We start from the raw sequence: 19,939 nt of genomic DNA, 5'->3' as shown, positions 1-19,939 counted from the left end.
CCAGTAGAAGCAGATCTGTAGAGCAAAACAGTTCATGCTGAGGACCTGACATCCAATACTGTATGCTGCAATTTTTCACTTCAGATAGCTCTAGCCTGGTCCCCCAGACTGAATCACACTGATGGCTGGAAAGAATTAGGTGATGCCCAGGGCACATTCTCCAGTTGAATTTTGGCTGAAAGAAATCCGGTTGCCACACTCTCAGTGATGCAAACTGGAGCGTAGTTAAGTGTAAACAATGGGAAGGTTCACGTCAAAAGGTCTTTCCTGATCAGCGCTGAAGCAACAGCATACACAAACCCCGCATGGGCACGTGGTCAAGCAGCTTTCTCTGGGATTGCTGTTGTCAACTGGATGCTTTTAAATGAACTTGACTTGCCTGAACATCCATCTAAGATTTGATGTTTGATGAAAAGGTAAAGAATGGCACTGTATGGGTCTGTGATGTCTTGGAATGATGAGGTAGATTAGTTTAAGTGTTGCATTGGCATCCAGGCAGATCTCAGTGGTATAAACTTGATTAATCTAAATTCAGCTCTGGTGAGAAGATAGATTGCTTTATGGTGGCAGATAATAAAATAATCAGCATTAGGTTTCATTTAGTTTCCTGCAATGCGTTTCTTCAAAAATGTGTGCTAGTAAGTGCAGACTGAAGTACAGAGGCCTATAGTGTCCAGGATTTAAGCTACGTTACTGGTTTGTTGCTTGGTTCAGAGCTGATTTTGTGAGGAAAGAGAGGTGTTGGGAATAAGCTTAGGTTGAACTGCTTCAAGTTTTACCTCTGCGTTGTTCAGACCCACTTCTTGGCACCTTAAGAAGATAAAAATCCAGCTTCCCCCCCCCCCCCCCGCCCCCGTTTTGGAGGTGCCTTTTCTGGGACACACTTTCATGAAAGGCAGTATTTGCCTTTTGGAACTGTTCTGTATCCTCCTCCGAAGCCTGCAGGAAACACTTCAGGGCTTCTTGAACCTTATTCAGACTCGAAGAGGAGAAAATTCAAGCACTGATAAGTATGCTTGACAGAGGCTTTTGTTCCTTTGCTCAGTGAAGGATTCCAGTGTTTCAGGGCTGCAGGTATAATGTGTATTTATCAATGAGATCACTGATAACTGTCATTGGCTGCTGTCCACACAATTTAGGAATGCAATTTGTTTCCAGTAAACAGAGGGGAGTACTGACCAGCTGCATGTTATTGCTGTTGTATGAAATATTTATACCATGGATTGATCCCCCCGCAATGGGTTAAATGCCTAGAACTTCTCATTAGTTTCCAGAGTCTGTGTTGCACAAACACAGGCACAGACACCCTCTTGCGATTACTGATGAACAAGATTTCTCTAATTCTAATCTGATTATACCTGCAACGAGGCAGGAAATATTGCCTTCATCCTCCTGTTTTGAAGAATTTGGGCGCTTTTTTTCAAAGTCTGTGTTTTGGGACCTTTGGCTCTCATGCTCTTGATGCCACGATGATTTGGAAGGCAGCCTCTTGCACTTAGTTCTGCTTTGTTTTAAATGCAAATCTATGGGAACCTGCCAGTTTTACAAGAGACACAAGCATCTTATATTGTGGCATGAAAGCATATATGCATGTTCATTCATAAACATGGTACGTTATAGCTTAATGACCCCACCTGGAGTACTGTGTCCAGCTCTGGAGCCCTCAGCATAAGAAAGACACGGACCTGTTGGAGCAGGTCCAGAAGAGGGCCACGAAAATGAGCAGGGGGATGGAACACCTCTGCTATGAAGAAAGGCTGAGAGAGTTGGGGTTGTTCAGCCTGGAGAAGAGAAGGCTGCGGGGAGACCTTGTAGCCTTTCAGTACTTAAAGGGGGCTTATAAAAAAGCTGGCGGCAAACTTTTTAGCAGGGCCTGTTGTGACAGGACAAGGGGGAATGGCTTTAAACTAAAGGGGGGTAGATTTAGGCTAGATAGAAGGAAGAAATTTTTTACGCTGAGGGTGGTGAAGCACTGGCCCAGGTTGCCCCGAGAGGTGGTGGATGCCCCATCCCTGGAAACCTTCAAGGTCAGGTTGGACGGGGCTCTGAGCAACCTGATCTAGTTGAAGATGTCCCTGCCCACAGCAGGGGGGTTGGACTAGATGACCTTTAGAGGTCCCTTCCAACCCAAACTATTCTATGATTCTATGAAATGTGTAAACAAACTTGGGTAGCCCATTTAAAATCAGTGGAGCTGTGCTGATTTATGCTAGGCTGAGTGTCTTATCAGGCTTGAATACTTTGGGGGTTGCTCATGATTTTTTCTTTCTTAAAGTTACAGAAGAACACCTTCACTCATCTCTGTGTACTGATCCTTATTATGTGACCTTTACACCCTTCATATACTTAGGGAATTCTCTTGGCAGAGGCATTTTAAAATAGAGATATTTGAAAAGCTGTCTTTACTGATAACCGTGGTAAGTTACTGTGTTGGGGAAACTTGTCTCTCCTTTTATGGATTTATCCAAAATCCTTTTTGGATTTAAATAGACTCATTTCTTCCTACAGCAGGGACTAAGAATGATTCAATAATTTGCAACTAATAATTTATTAGAACAACTTTGCCCTTCTTTCTCTTCACAAATTGTCTGCAAACAGATTGTACAACTCTAATATGTTAACGGCTGAAAATTATTTGAACATTTTTTCAGCAAATATCTTTTGGTCTGCAGATTATTTGAATTGCAAATTGTGACTGTTAAAATGAAATATATAATTAACACTGCAAATAGCGCTGATTGGGTATTACAGGAGAACAGGTTTTATGGAAATATATTGATTTGTCAAAATGAATATTTGTTACAGAAACATAATGACTTGAAAAAAAAGCTTTGTTGAAATAAATATCTGTGATCCAGAAGGGAGTTCTTATCTTGAGTGCTCCTGACAGCTAGCTTGAGGTTTAGTACTTTCTGAAGTGGTTGTGACAACCAGGTTGAATGTCCTGTTCAGACAGAAGAACTGAATCTTACCTTCCCTCATCCAGCGGGGTGTGCTGATGCAGATATTGATTTATTCTGAGGCAAAGCTCTTTTGATATGCTCTGTTCAAACTGTTACCTTTGTAAAAATAATTAAGTATAAATTGGCAGAATGTATAGTAGTTTCAATATTCCCTTACAAGTGTATTAATCAGGACTGGGGAGAATGGTGGCTCCTACACCCATCAGTCAGACTGTTAACATTTCTAATCATATGTTCTGATTTTAATGAAAAAGTCCTTGGAAGGTTTTGTTTATTAGCATTGTTACAGTGTTCAATATGTTAAGGCTTGGAAAGTATTAAGCATCAGGGAAACTATTTGCCAACCACTCCATCAATAGTTTTTATCTGGGTACAATTAATTAATGTGAATAACATAGTGTTTTCTATTCATCATCAAAAGTTGGAATATAAACTCTGGTAGGTATATAGTCAACAAGGAATACATGTAACACCATGGTTTCAGCAATGTTTTGGTACTATGTTAAAGGACCAGGCTAGCAGAATACTAGGCGCTTCACGTACAAGAAGGGTTGAGGGTTCTCTTTGGTGCAAGCACTATGAAAGTGGAAATGCTGACATTAGGAATATGCAGCACATGGGGAGGCGTGTTAGGGCAGCATGTCACTTTGTGAAAAGTCAGAGCTGTGGAGAGTTATGGATAATGGAAAGGATGCTCCAACCCAGGCAGGCTTCACGGCCAAATTATGTTTATGTGTAGCAACTCTAAAAGAAGCTTACAGCTGCCTTAGCCTCCAAACCCACCTCCCTCTGAATTACACGCTTCATCTCCTAAAGGGTATGTCTGTGACTGCAGGAAGGGTATGCAAACTCCAGCAGGCTTTGAGGTAGCGCGTTGGACTACCGTATAACACAGAGCTTGGAGGAACTGGGATCTAGCAAGCATGATTATACATGTCCTTTAAACTCAGGACAATCTTTGGAAGGTCATAGCGGTAATGACAGTCTTAGAGACATGTAAACACAAAGGGAATGTTTGTATATATCAGGGCCTATAGTTGGATATAGACTATAACGTAGTTCTCTTTTCTTTATTCAGACCTGGTATTGGGGAGTAGACACTCACTATAGCTATTGTCTGCTGTTGACAGAAGGTTTAGGTGAGATGAGTGTGGTAGTTGTATTCCTGGCACCTCCCAGTATGTAATAATAATAGAGTGATTAAATGGTCTAAAATCAGCAAGAGAAGTTACATAATAATTGATGCTTTCACACTGGAATGAAAGGTTTCTGCAGTACTGTTTAATTATGAGGAACAACCGAGTTTTTTTCCTGGGAAAGAAAAAAAAAAGAAATTACATACATTGGTCCAGAAGGAAAGCTGAAACATAGCTTGTGTTTTGTGAAAAAAACGTATGATTTAATGACATTTGACAGCAAGTATTTTCCTTGGGACATTGTGATTCTTATTCTCCATTGCTATTCAAAATTATTATAGTACTTTATAATTCTAGCAGAGTGGACATGGAAAATGTTTCTTTTCCCAAACCATGAACATCTAGTGAGTAGCTCTTGCAGATCAACATGCCACCCTGTCCCAAACAAATTATACTCAGGGAAATATCTTTGGCTGGTAAAAATCAGCGTGGGGGTACTAACTTCAATGATGTTGTATCTTTTATGATAATTAAGGATTTTGTTTAGAATACTAAATATTTGCTCTCTTCCCAGGGTTTATTTTTGGTAGTAGTCTAACTAACAATAATAATTTAAATGGAAATATCTCAGACTAAACGGAGCTTCAATCATTGTTCTGCCCTAGAAATTGGTGATGTCTACCCAAGGAGAAATTCTTTATTAGTAACATTCTCAATGTAAGGTTGCTCCCTTAAGTGAAGTTAATGTCTGCACAAATACTGTGGGGCTTGTATATAAGAGCTGAGATGCACTTGTTTGTACAGTGAGCGTGTGAGCAGTAAACAAATAGTTTTTCTGTGCAGATTTCTAATATTTCTCAAAGGAAGGCTTGTCACCCCATCATGGTTGGCAGCCTTCTCCAAAATGATATGGATTCAATGGCCACTCTAAATCCTAATTTGCACATCAGTCAAAACTGATAATTTTACACAAAATATTGGAAACATGCACATACAGTTCCTGTATTTCCATGTAAAATATAACAAACATATCCATGTATATCAGCCCTATAGTTATGTCAGCGTTATGAAGACTTAAAGTCTGACCCTATACAACCTATGTATTAAACAGTTACAGATTTCCTCTTGATGGAAAACAAATGTCTTTGGCCAGGAAACATATTTGTATCAAGCACTTTGGAGCAATTTCGTGCCATTTTTAACAGCAACTGCTGATGGAGAAAATTTAGTCTTCCTTTTGCTTGCAGATATACCTATGAACTATATGTCTCCTGTGGGTAGTAAATAGATATTGATTTTCTTCATAACAGAAGTACATTATTACGGTGATTAAACTGTAGACCTTCCTTTATGATATAAAAAATTGGAAATTGGTGAGCTAAAGAGGATTTACATCACAAAATTGTTTGGGGTTTTGTATTCATCAAACTGTAATTCAAAGTCTGAATGCAAAGCCTCTGTGTATATTGCCCTTTTTAAGCAGCAGCAATTGGCGTTTAAAATAAATGCTGATACTATAATTATAAAAACATTATGTCTGTTAGAGCTCTTAAGAGTCATATTGCTGCATTTTTTTATTCTGCATTTGTCAAAATCCTGACAGCATACTCTGGAACAATGTTAGATTCAAAGTTGATATTGTTACTCAACAAGAACATTGATTATGTCTTAATAGGACATATTCAGTGCATACTATATGCAATTATCATCTTAAATGAACACAAGCATTGATTTAACATGAACTGAAATTATTTAAATCCTAAGAATTTTTCTTTCTGGTTAGCATTATATTATAAAGACATTAGTAACAAATGTGATGTGGTAGCACACTACTGATATAGTATTATGCATGAATACATAGTTTATAAACAGAATTATAAATAGAAGTGTTGAGGCATTGTTGCATTGTTATAGAAAATACTAATATCCACAAAATAGTAAAAAAACTCTCTATTGGTAATAAATATTAAGATAGCCTGAAAGAATGCTTAAACCCCTTACAAGAGTTTTGAACATTCTGTATGGTGTTTGCTTCCCAAACAGTGTTTGTTTTGATCTTAGTAACTGAGTACTTTATGTGAATTCAGGAATTTCTATTCTCCCAAGGTTTTTTTAGATGAAACACTGAAGCACCAAATGAAGGCTTGGGTGTTGTGATACTAAGCGTGTCCTTTTCTGGACATGCAATTCATATGTGTCTTACAATGACTGGAGAGCACTGGATGAAGACCTAGCTAAAGACACTTCATGGGGGACAACCAGCCAGGAGGAAACACAGAAGAGATGGTTTCTGGAGTCCTGTTGTTTTCCAGACTTTGGTGCCTATCTGCAGCTTTTAGCTGGGTGTTGATGTGAGGCAGGGATTCATAGCTTGAAATCCTTAGCAGGATCCTAAAATTCACTAAAAGAGAAACGAACAAATATACTGAGTTGAGTAGCAGGCTGATGATGTGAATAAATACAAACGGGAAAAATAATGTTTGGCAAAATTATTCTTTTGCAACCCTCCTACATATAGTTTAAATACTGGTAGTAAAAACAATGTTGTGAAGATCTACAAGAAAATATGTTGAACACCTGTTTAAACATCTTTGAATTACAGATTAAATAAAAGACTAAAGGAACCTAAAATTCTGAACCCAGTCCATCTTTACATGTTACCAAGAAGATTAAGCCTTGATCTAAATTCTTCTTAGGTTAGCTTCAGCATCGCAAATGGATTTACAAATACCCCATAGTGTGTCCTTCCAGAAAATATATTATCTCCTAAAAATAGCAAGATAGTTATATTGGAAAAACAGAAAGCATTATTTTAGTAAATAGGCTTCCCAATGTCCATTGTATCTGACTGACTGTGACAGTGACCAGGATTTCAATTTTCGGCCAGAAAATGCACTAGGGAGCACAGAGCTCCTGAGATCATCAGTACAAACAAATACAGAAATGGCTTCTCTCCTTTGACTCTATGGCAGTGATGCTCCAATAAAGTAGATACATAATTTGAATGTCTGAAGATAGATGGAAAAAAGCCAGGCCTCAGTGAAAACATCAACTTCCTGAGCGATTGCACTTCCTTACCAGATAAATAAACAAGGGGAGATATATTGGTCACACATCTAAAAGCTTTGGACATCTGAAGTTGCAGAGAGGGGATTTGTTGTTGTTTTAGCAATATCAAGGCTCTGAGAGTCCATGTACATAACTGGTGTCATGGTTTAACCCCAGCTGGCAACTAAGCCCCACACAGCCGCTCGCTCACTCCCCCTCGGTGGGATGGGGGAGAGAATCAGAAGGGGAAAAGTGAGAAAACCCATGGGTTGAGACAAAGACAGTTTAATAGGGAAAGCAAAAGCTGCGCACGCAAGCAAAGCAAAACAAGGAATCCATTCACTGCTTCCCATGGGCAGGCAGGTGTTCAGCCATCTCCAGGAAAGCAGGGCTCCATCACGCGTAACGGTGACTTGGGAAGACAAACGCCATCACTCCGAACGTCCCCCCCTTCCTCCTCCTTCCCTCAGCTTTATATGCTGAGCATGACGTCATATGGTGTGGGATATCCCTTGGGTCAGTTGGGGTCAGCTGTCCCGGCTGTGTCCCCTCCCAACTCCTTGTGCCCCCCCAGCCTGCTCGCTGGTGGGGTGGGGAGAGGAGCAGAAAAGGCCTTGACCCTGTGTCAGCACTGCTCAGCAGTAACGAAAACATCCCTGTGTTATCAACACTGTTTCCAGCACAAATCCAAAACACAGCCCCATACCAGCTACTGGGAAGAAAATAAGCTCTACCTCAGCCAAAACCAGCACAACTGGAAATTCAGGACTTGGACGTATTTGAAAATACCAGTGGTCACCTAAGGGTTCCAAACCTTTCTTGTAATTATGCAAGTAGTTCCACTTGTTTCCATCTTACATTTTGAGTCCTACTGTACTGAAGATGCTGTCAATTCCACCTGAATTTAAAAGGCACGTGAATGCCTTTACAGCCTGCAAGTGATAGCCCATACCAATACTTGGACTGTTCCTGCTGGTGGTGTGAAATACTAGCCATGGCTTGCTTTTCTTAAGTCACTGATAGTTTTTTATTGTATCTGTAGGGAATATTAAAAGATTAAGACTCAGCAGAAAACCATCATTGTCTGGTTTCATTCATCACTACCTAAAAGTAATTGCTTGGTTTGTTCCACCTGTGTGTATCTGCACTGAACTGTTTATTTCCGTCTGTTGTGATTAGATCCTGCTGGCTTTGTCAGGAATCTGAAATCTGAAAAAGTGCCTTTCTGGCCTCTGGTTGCTTACCAGTGCTGAACCAGTTATGTCAAGGAGGCAGGGGAGTGCAATCTGATAGGAATGTTAACACTGGTGAGAATGGCAGTGGGTGTACCTTCAAAGAAAAACACTCAAGACACAGCTCACCTCCTTGGCAAACGAAAAAATTTGCCAGTGTCACCCCTGCCGTGGCTAAATGACTAGAGTGCAAATTTATGGGGGAAGGAATGGTTCTCCTGCTGTAATTATACAAACCCTCTCAACAGCGATACACTCCACAAAGTCACAGTTGATAAATAATAAGCCACACAAACAGTGACTTAATGTTCATTTGTTAAAATAAGCTATTATCCTTTTTAGCTGTAGATCCACTTTGTTGAGAGTTGTTACATATTTATATTGCTAACATCTCACTATCCAAGCGGTATTAATTGGATTGTTTTTGAGAGTGCTTCAGGGGCTAGGTCACTGCTTCGAGAAGCAGGGGGCCTGGGTTTAGGGACAGGCAACGTCATGGTGGTACAACAGTCTGAGTGACTGGGAGGTCCCAAAATGCTACCAATAGTGGGTGCTGCATTTATGCCTAACCTGGACAGTGTAGCCAGGGATGGAGAAAGTCAAGGAAGGCTGCTTTTCTCCTCCTCAGTCATTTCTCACAAGATGGGAGCAAGTGCAGGGAGAGACCTCACTGGGGTAAAAGGCCTGAGCCCTGTGAAGAACGAAAAGACGAGGAGTTGCCATGACAGCTTGCACTGCTGCCCCTACCCTGGGGGATGCCCCCAGCACAGACCCTGGCCCTCTGCAGTGTCATCAGCTGAGGAACGGGGTTGGTGAGAGCACAGGGACCCATGCTCTGTCCACAGATCCCCACTCCCATGTCCCAGGATTTACCAGTAGTGTGAGAAAACACACAGATCCAAATAATTGCTACTACTGCCTGAATTAACTGGACTAGAAGTATCAGAAATGCTAAAAAGTCCTTTACATGCAATCTCCTAGTGTAAAGAGAGCATCTGATGGGAACATGCCTCTGCTCTCGCGTTTGGATCTGTTAGGAGTTGCTTTCTCTAACAAAGCAAATATTTGGTGACAGAACTAGATGTAGAAAGTGCTGCATAGCAGGAAAGTGTGAAGTATTCATAATGATATGAAACGCTACTCAAAATTCAATGTTTTTCACATTCCATTGCGAGCTTAAACATTGGACTCCTGTCACAGAAATTTCTGCTGCAGTAGACACAATTTCTAGCATAAATGGGCTCACTTTCAATAGAAAATGGGACAGTTTTCAAAGGAAAAAAGGCCAGTTTGTGAGTAAAAATGGTCCTCTTTCAGAGCAGAGAGTCTTACAAACATGAAGTGATAAATGGCTTTGCAAGTTTTCCATACAATACTAACAACTTCCTAATCAAAATAATGGAAAAGTTGCATCTAGGAGAGGGGAGAGAAGCTCTATTCAGGTTTTAATACATTGAAAACATTTTAGAAAATAAATATATGGAAACTGTAAATTTTGTTCCACTCTGTAATCTGGATTTGTGTTGGTGACATGTCAGTAATATTTCTTTGCGTATATTTATATGATGTTATAAATCAAAATCCTGTTCTGGGTTTGCTGCCTTCTGAGATGAATTTCATGCAATAATGTTGTAAGACTTAAGGAAATACATTTCTTAGGATCCCCTAAGTGGCAGTGGCATCTGATTTTCTGTAGTACATATGTTTTTAGAACTAAATATATCTTCTGGCTTGACTCATTGATTTTACATGCAAATATATTGCTTCATAATAGCTGATCTGATGAGCAACTGATATGGTTGCTTCTCTTATGGCCTAAAAATGCTTCAAGATCTAAGTACTAAGGAATTGGGATCTCCTTCTTACACATGCTCCAAGAAAGGTGGTGTGATGTACCCAGGAAAATGCATAATGCAAAATGCACTATTTAGTGAATGCTTTCAAATCACTTAGCTACAGAGAAGATTGTGTGGCCCGAGAGGTTGCTTTGCTAAGCTAGAGATGAGAAATGAGTCTTTTAAAATTTTAAATGGCAAGATACAGGCTGGTGGATGAATGTATTGGGAGCAGCCTGCAGAGAAGGACTTGGGGGTACTGGTGGATGAAAAGCTGGATGAGCCAGCAATGTGCGCTTGCAGCCCAGAAGGCCAATCGTATCCTGGGCCGCATCAAAAGCAGCGTGGCCAGCAGGTCGAGGGAAGGGATTCTGCCCCTCTGCTCTGCTCTGGTGAGACCCCACCTGGAGTACTGCGTCCAGCTCTGGAGCCCTCGGCATAAGAAAGACACGGACCTGTTGGAGCGGGTCTAGAGGAGGGCCACAAAAATGATCAGAGGAATGGAACACCTCTCCTATGAGGAAAGGCTGAGAGAGTTGGGGTTGTTCAGCCTAGAGAAGAGAAGGCTCTGGAGAGACCTTATTGTGGCCCATCAGTACTTAAAGGGGGCCTACAAGAAAGGTGGAGACAGACTTTTTAATAGGGCCTGTAGCAATAGGACAAGGGGGAATGGTTTTAAACTAAAGGGGGGTAGATTTAGACTAGATATAAGGAAGAAATTTTTTATGCTGAGGGTGGTGAAGCACTGGCACAGGTTGCCCCGAGAGGTGGTGGATGCCCCATCCCTGGAAACCTTCAAGGTCAGGTTGGACGGGGCTCTGAGCAACCTGATCTAGTTGAAGATGTCCCTGCCCATGGCAGGGGGGTTGGACTAGATGACCTTTAGAGGTCCCCTCCAACCCACACTATTCTATGATTCTATGTTCTTTGCTGTAGGATAAGCCCTTCTTCAGCTTCTTTGATTCTGCTTTGTAAGGCAATGTATGGGTAGTAGACAGAGATCGTCTGTGTTGCTATACAGAGTTTCACACCAGTTCTCTCCCTGCATGTTAATTCTCTGGAAAAGTGTTAGATGAAGGACATAGGAGGAGTGATGTCAAAGATATGTAGCCTTGATTCTTGTAAACACAGTTGGCTGATAGAGCTGGTCTGAGGTTAAAAAAGCCCTCTAGCAGTGGTGCCCTAGCCACCCTTTCAGGCATTGTTATGTCGCTTTGCCCCTGAGATCCAGACTTATTTTTCAAGTAAGGTTTGAAAAAACATTCCTGAGCACACGTGATATTCTTACCATATAGTTTTAAAGGTGACTGCAGCACTTTCCCATCTGTGTCCTCCATTGATAATGCAGCACATATGGTCTTCGGGCAGATGGTTCCATATAAGGCAGTCATACAAATAGGGAAAATATTCATTTTAATTAGGTGCCCAGTCTTGTCTCCAGTGAAATCCATGTCAAAATTCTCTACGAGTTCCATGGGAGCAGGTTCTGATGCTGATAATAGCTCCCCTCGATGGGACGTATTGCTCCCCTGTTGTCCAGCTTACAAACAGATGTGCTTTCATGCCTGATGCGAGAGAAGTGAATTAGAAATGCTGTAACATTCCCATTGGCCACAAATTTTTTTTCCGAGTTATGGCTGTCTTTCAGGGGAGGGAAATTAAGGATTGCTTTTGCTATGGACCTATGCTGTCTGGTTCTACAGTAGGTAGGCAGTCAGATAAGTAGCTGTGACATAGGGATCGGATATTATAGATGTAAATTATTAACGTTACTATACGCATTTGCTTTGTACGATAACTGGTAGTCATTGCCATTTTGGAAACTGCTTTCTTTTTTCTTACAGTGAAGCAAACTTAGATGACCATTCTAAATGTTAATACACAGAATGAATGCGATTTAATAAAATAAAGTGAATTCATATGTAGATTGTGACAATAGTATTTACTTTATGTACCCATCATAACACTGATGAAGCAAGCTGCTAAATATTGGTGTGCTGAAGTGAGAGCTTACTCTTAAAGAGCAGGTATATTTTCTTTCCTAATCTCCTTAAATAACAGGATAGATTATGTACTGTTTACCAATATTCACCTGTATTCGTTCATACTGTATTCCAAATAAGGTTTCCATGGTAGCAGCTGAAGCTCATAGAAAGCTGTGCTGTCCTGGTAAAAGACTGTGGTAATAGATGCATTTCTATGCTATGTTTTATCAGGCCAAATTAAGTTTTAGATTTTTTTATTTATTATTTTAATGTGAATTAAAAAGAGTATGTAAGCTGTTGTGGGTTTTTTTTTAACCTTTCCTTTTCTGTTATTTTTTCAGACCATGGAAACCCCGAAATACGAGCTAGTTATAGAAGCTAAGGATATGGGTGGTCTTGATGCGGGACTAACTGGCACAGCAACTGCCACTATTCTTATTGATGACAAAAATGACCATCCACCAGAATTTACCAAGAAGGAGGTAAGAGTTTGCCATCTGTGTTCTACAAAATGGCGCATGTAATTGTAATTAGCCTGTTTCTAAATATAAAAATGTTCCTTAATGGAAGAAAATACTTAAAGACATCTTTTTAGCTCAATGTGACAGACTTTCCTGGAGCTGCTTTTTTCTTCTTTTACATTAATAATTTTGTATGTATCATTTCCAAAACAAAATGCAACCACAAGGTAAAAATTTATGTCAAGATATCATTCAGAGGTTGGCTAGTAGGATGAAAACCTGTAAAATAAGTTTGCTAGTGGTGACGTTCTCCTTTTGCTCCTATGGAGGAAAATAGAGAATTCCCTCCTGCCTACGTTCTAGCTTAGGGCTTTTGATGGTCAGGATCATGGATGAAAGCAATATGTTTTGTCCTAGCTTCAGTACTTCACCTGTGAGACAGCTAGTGTTGAGAGTTCTGTAACGAAAGCTCTAATCCTAAAAGCTTTATGTTTAACCTACAGGTGGAATTTGCAAGGGAAGTTTTTTTCCTTGCAAGTTGAATTCCACTGAAGAATGCTGAAAAGTCTGAAAAAACCCCAAACCAAACCAAAAGATATTCACTTGCCTGCAGGAGAGTGTAATAGTGCTACAGCAAAGTTTCTGGTTTCAGGCAAAGCATCTACCAAATTTCCTGCCCATCCCACACTGCTCCCTTCCCTCCCCTACGTTTATTATTAGTCTGATTTGGGGGGATTTTTTGCCTCTGGTATCTGGAGAGAATTAGAGTGTCAAAAGTTTTACCTAATAACAGCTGGTTTGGATTTTGCTGTAAAAGTTTCCTAAGGCTCTGGAGATTTTAAGGAATATTCCCAGAAGATGAGAAGTAAGCATGAGGGATGCTGATTTTAAGGTAATTTTAGAAGAAGAAAAGGAAAGCCTATTGCTATAAAAGTCTTGGTTTTCTCCTTAAGGTATGTTTTTACCTTTTTTAATTTTTTTTTTTTCTGGCCTAATTTTAGTGGTTTGACAACAGATTATTTTGAAACAAATTACTGCAATTTTACTTGAATAATTTCTTTTATAAATGCAAACTGGATAAGCAGATTGAAAAAGGATGGAAAAGGTTTTAAAAAAAAGAGAAGAAGAAATAAGAAACAATGACAATTTTGCCAACAGGAATATTATTTTTCAGTGGCAATAGCTATAATTACTTAAGTAAAATGCTTTAGCAAGAGCATTTCAGTCACCTAAAAAGTGCCATGGACAGCCTGATCCAAACCTTTCCAAGTACATAGGTGATAACTAAGTGGCTTTGATCAAACTATTAATTCCCTTAGAATTATCCTTTAGATCAGGCTTTTAATGCTGTTTTCTGACAATCAGTAGTTAAAATATATTTGAAATATTGTATCTTTTTAGCCCTCTGGAATATAACAATGTAAAAGGACAACTCGGTGTATTTAGAAATAGGAAGTAATTGTATTAAACAATATTGATAACAATTCATGTCATTCAGAGTCCTACCTACTTGAATTTCCAAACTTTGAGATTTCTTCTTTTGAAGAAATCTTTTTATAATTATATTTCCTGTTGGACTTAATAGTTTTCTCTGGTAATTTGGGCAAGCATGTTAAAAAACTTGGGTGCCTGCTTAGCCCCAAATATACTGTTAGACAGTGTCTATTTCTGTGGAAATTCAGAAATGTTTATAAGTTCAGTCAGTGATAGTAAAAGGTACTCTGTGCCCTTGAAAGTCTGGTGGTTTCAGCATAGAAATAAAATAGCAAGTGTGAGGAGGCAGCGTTATGTAGCTTTCTTTGAAAGTCCGGTCTTACACGTTTTTCTTGCACTTTATATGACATACAAATTTTCCTATAGAGGCATCTCTCTTTTTTTAATATATTGTGACATGGTTTTGAACCTTTCGCTATTTAGAGATGTTAATGACCTCAGAAATCTTCCCTCTGCCTTGCTAAGTGATATTCTTATTCCATGAATAAGGCAGGAAAAATCAGTCTTTAGAGGTATGGTGTCAGGCCCCTTTAGAAACATATGCTCTATTTAAAATAAGTAGTGTAAGAGGAGGGACATTGTCTATTAATAGAGCTAATGCCACTTTATTTGGCTTACTGCTTAAAGTACTTAGATACTGTATTTTAATACCAGTCGCATACCACATGCTGCAATACTACTGATTTGAAGAAGACTTGAAAGAAAAAGACATATTCTACAAGATAACTTTTGAAGTACAAAGGTCAAATTCAGTAAATCTGAAGGTTTGATTTCAGAGTGCATCTTCTTTTATTTACTTTGAGACTGGCTGCTTTAGGATTGGGTTCTTACGGTATTGACATGTTTTCCCAGCTATCTTCCTTCTCTTTAAAGATACTTTCTCTCGGTGCCTTTTTCCCTTTTGTAAAACAAATGCTTATTTACTGGCCTGTGTTTTCTTCTGATAGTATAATTTCTACCTGAAATAGCTCTGCCTTTATTTGTCATATGCTTTTGATGTAGCTCGATTAAGCCAAGTTTTCAATGCATTCTCTTCGTCTGTAAACACAGAGACCAAATTCATTCCTGATCTGACACAGTGAAAGCCAATGAAGTTATGAGAGCTGGATTTGTTCAAAGTCTGGACACTGTAGAAGTACAACACTGGGCACCCCAGACTGTGCACTAAATGGTGTTTTGTAGAATGTAGAATGCATTGTTATATATATCTTAATTAAGATATATATGATTTCAATAATATTAATGCCAAGACAGAAGTTGAATGATTTTTTCATAGCTTTCTCTGAAGTGGAAAATTTCTATATTTCTATATATTACTAGTTCCAAGAAGTCTTATGTGTGTTAACAGATATTTGTTTGAGTCCTCAGTGCAAAGCAATCTCAGCCATGCGTGAGCATGACTGTCCATTGAAGATGCGTTTTATCTTTTGACACTTGACCCATCTCTTCCTCTTTTTTCCTCCAGAAACAAGTTTATGGATCTACCCCTAAGCAATGATACACTTCTGTGTACTCCTATTTACTATATTTATTCCTTGGAAGTCAGGTCCTTATACACCTATGCAAAATGCTCATTGACGGGCTTTATTTGATGTTTTCAGAAAGGTCTAAATGCTCCTTTTTTGTCGTACGCAGTTTTGCAGTAGCCTTTACTGGGTTTATGTACATCTTGCTGGAAGAGGGGGCATTTGTCTAGTGAATCCATTCTATCTGTTATTTTTTTCCCCTGCCTACCACACCCGTGCCATTCTGATGCAGTTGTGGCCTTCGTGCTTAGGGAGAAATTCATTGATGGTGTGTCAGGGCATAATCACAGAAGAAGCTGAAGAAACCTGCCTGTGATCCAACACAGCACTTCCATTAACTTCAGAGGAATAGTTTAAGCCCTTGAGGTTATAAGTATGTGTCAGATACTTTGATGGGTTAATGTATGAGCCACTGCTTTGTGGATTCAGCCCAGTTAATTATTTTGGTTTTGCCCCATCACTCTACGCACCTCCAAAATACCTGCCTTGTTCTATTTCAAAAATCCATTCAGACGTGCAAACAGTACCCTGTTCCCTCCAGGGGTTTAAATAATTTCATCTTTAATGCCTAAAAGAGCAATGTTTTAAGAGCTTCTCCAAAAATCCCAGGTGAGGTAACAAGGTCTACCTTTTAAAAGGTCACAATGGCTGGGATATTGTGCCAGATTTAAATTATAGAGAATGAAAATAGAGATGCTTGTAAAGTTAGTGGCCTTTTTTTCAGAAAGTTTTTAAAATTTACAACCCTATTTCTATAATACGAAACAGTTTTTAAATTAACTTTGTGAATTATTACTGAATACAACATGTATTTTGTATCACAAAGAGCAATTTGGCATTTCCAGCAAGTTAAGGGCTTAGGCCTAACTTTTGTTCAGCAGCAAGGGATTACTTATGTGAAAGTAAGAAATGAAGCAAAGCAAGGAGCAGGAATTGATCATTCTGGAAAATCTGATACCTGGTTTGTGTACTGCAGGATATTCAAACTGTGTGGGAATGAGTTTGAGCGAATGCTAATGGTGCTGAGTATTGGTTTTATACCTAGCACATCAAGAAAAATGAGAATTATTTTCTTGTGTCACTTTAACAATTGAGGACAGACCACTGCAGTGTTGTATGCCTGCAAAACAATGACTGTAATCTACAGTTGAAGTGTGATGAAAAACTAGCAATGTAGCATCTGCTGGAAGCCACAAGCTGGCAAATACTTCTCTTGTATCTGTTCCTGTAGGCGTGGTTCTGCCCAGAGCTTCCCTAAGACCCAGTGGAGGAAAAAACATTGTTTCAACGTGACAACAATATGGATTTCACCCCTTCCTGTCTATTCTTCCTCCTCCAAAAAAATAGTACAATGAATCCTACTTCTGGTCTTATACCATTACCGAATGCAGAGTATAAACTCAAAAATGGGATTCCACTGAGTATACTTGCCTCCCTCTTCTGGCTTCTGTCCTGATTTTTTAAAGTATCTGTTCCCAAGGAAGAAGCTTCCATTGCTGCTCTTTAGTAATACTTTATTTTTCCTTAATAATGGATATATTGTCTTTCCTTAGTAAATGCTATCAGGCGCTTGAGAGGAGAATGCAGTGATGTGGCTTAAGGGGATGATTTTTCTACAGTCCACCTAGTTCTCACATCTGTCCTTCATCACAGATTTGGGACAGCAGCACATTCCTAGTCATACATTGAAAAGTAATGGGACTTTGCTCATAAGAAAGAGAGACTTCATTTGGCCAGGGAACATTCTCATTCTTGAGACAATTCCTCTTTCTGCCTCTTCTATCCTCACCTTCAACTTCATCCATTTCTGGGACAAAGCAATGTAAAATAGAAAGAATTCTGTCACATCAGGAGAGTAAGATTTGGGGAAATATTTTTCCTAGTTTAGATTTTAGGAATATATGACCTTAGAAATGAATTTTCCAGCTAAATAAAGAAGCTTGCCTCCTGTGAACAGAATAAAATCTGTGTAATTTGACAAAACATCACCACAGTGAAATTTGAGATATACTAGTGCTGTGAGTCTTAAGTGAAAAATATTATTTGCTCACATTTTGAATACCTACTGATAAATGGTTTATAAAAGAGTAATAAATGACTAATGTGTGCTATAATAAATGATTCATCAATTCCTATAGAGACCAGTAAGTGAATAGGTTGCTTGTCACCATGATTTATGATGACTTCCAGCATTGTCTTCTGATTCAGCTGTGCTACCTACTGGGGTAAAACAGCCCCTGGAGTACAATATGTATCTCCGTCTGCTCATGGTTCAAAGAGGATATGAGAGACTCAGAGCACCATCTGGAGAGATTTCTTTTTCAGCTCAGGCTGTTGAGAAACACGCTTGTAGCTTTGAGTCCCTGTCTTGATTGTTGGTATTGGCTAAATCATATTGAGGACCAAATACTGAGCTAAAAGCACTTTTAAGGTTCCTCCTGGCTCTCTTTTCCATACTTCTTTTACAAACATTTCTCTCTTAGACATGATATTGTTATTTTCCATGCTAGACATACCTTACCAACACAGACCAGATCTGCCCATTCAGTTTGCACATTTAAAAACAACAACAAATCTCACCTCCCGTTCTTCTGTGATCTGAAAGTCAACCCTGGTCCTTCTTATCTTGTTTTACAGGGAAAATGTTGCCCTTTGGGACTCCTAATTAATCTTATTCCTTTCTCTGTGAGTCTTGCCAGTGAGCTGTACCCTACCTTGGACACTAACAATTCTGTTAAAGGTAGATGATTCCCCTGCAACTCCCTCCTCTAGACCCTTAGATCTGATTTGGAGAAATCACTAGTGAGGACCATAGTTGTGTGCAAAACTGAGCAAAGACTGCTGTCCTTTGACTAACACACAATTCAGGAGCATGGCCAGGGCACCAGCCCTCTTTCATTTTCCTGTTGGGAGGAAGGACAGGGTGTAAACCAGACTGAACACAGGCAAAAGACCAGCACGAGCTGCCAGCATGGCTCAGCAAGGTGGGGAGAACAAGCTGAGTTGATTTTTTCCCATTTCACGTACCGTTCTCTCTCATGCCGGATGTTGGAAGGCCAGACGACTGAGCTGAGGTACTTGAGCAGCAATAAGCAGATCTGAACAGATGAGAAGAAGCCGTTGCCAGGTTAATAGTTAAGAAATGGAGACGTACTATGGCCTAAATATTATGGGAACCAGTCTTAAATTCTAGCAGCCTATTCAAATTGGAGCAAACTGTCTCCAGCACTGCTTTGTCATGAGAAATAGTTTTGTGGAATGGATAAAATCATTTTAGCAAAATCACATGAACAAAATGCATATTGGAATTTCCATTTGGCTCCCATTTTTGGACTGTGAGACAATTTACATGCAGAGAAAGCAGAATTCATACAGAAACTCAACAGAGCAGGACAAAGCCTCTACAGCTGTTAGTAAACTTTGGCATAAAGAACAGCTTCATGATGGCTAGGGTTCATCAGAGATGAGCTCTTTGGCCATCCTTGTGTTTTCTAGAGCTGTAAATACAGCTAGCAAGGCTCCTGAAGCATATCTTACCCTTCAGAAACCCCCTACACTAGATAAATATTTGCACTGACCTTTTCACTCAGCTTTACTTCTGCTTCATACTCTTGTAGCAGTTCGCTACCACACTTGACTTATCTGAAGCTCCAGGGGCCCAAAAACCTCCTTGAAAACAAATGAAAGACATTACCTGGTATATTTTTCACATGTGAAAGGCAGAATTCAAAGATAATTTCTCTGGTCACGGAAAATATAGGCAACAGGATCAAGGCAGGATTACTATTCCTATGTCATCCTTGTAAGATATCTGTCTCACCTGTTCTTAAAACATCCAGAGATTGAAAATCAAAAGACTCCTCAGTCCGTTCCTGCACATATCTTAACAATGAAACTTCTGCATAGCCTTTGCTAGAACTTAAAATCATTACATGTTATCCTCATAGATATGGAGGACAGATCATGCCCTTAATGTCTTTTTTATTCTTATATAATCAGGACCATGCATGAAGAAGACAACTTTGCAACTCAGGATATATTGTCTATTTCTTAAAATAAATAAATAACTCCTGTGTTAAACCTGTGATACCCATGGTTTTTCCCACAAATATTAACCTAGCAGTTTTGGTGAAAACAGAAGAGATCAAGTTGTCCCCTAACTGACTCATGTTCTTTCACATTTAAGCTGAGCAAAGATGTAGATGTATATGTGTTTCTACTACAGTCCATTTGCAAAGTATCTATTAATTTAGTTTAGA

General features: G+C 39.4%; 1 protein-coding gene across 2 annotated transcripts in view; it reads left to right on the top strand.

The window, feature by feature from the left end:
* CDH13 (cadherin 13) overlaps window positions 1-19,939 on the top strand; it is a 525,814-nt gene that overhangs the window by 411,181 nt on the left and 94,694 nt on the right. For both annotated transcript variants that reach the window (XM_076349047.1, XM_076349046.1), the window contains exon 8: window positions 12,541-12,681. In XM_076349047.1, coding sequence (XP_076205162.1) covers window positions 12,541-12,681 — 141 coding nt within the window. The remainder of the gene's footprint in view (window positions 1-12,540; window positions 12,682-19,939) is intronic.

This window comes from Aptenodytes patagonicus, chromosome 11 (genome assembly GCF_965638725.1).
Source record: "Aptenodytes patagonicus chromosome 11, bAptPat1.pri.cur, whole genome shotgun sequence".
Classification (NCBI taxonomy): Eukaryota; Metazoa; Chordata; class Aves; order Sphenisciformes; family Spheniscidae; genus Aptenodytes; species Aptenodytes patagonicus.
This window is presented reverse-complemented; position numbering and strand designations above follow the sequence as displayed.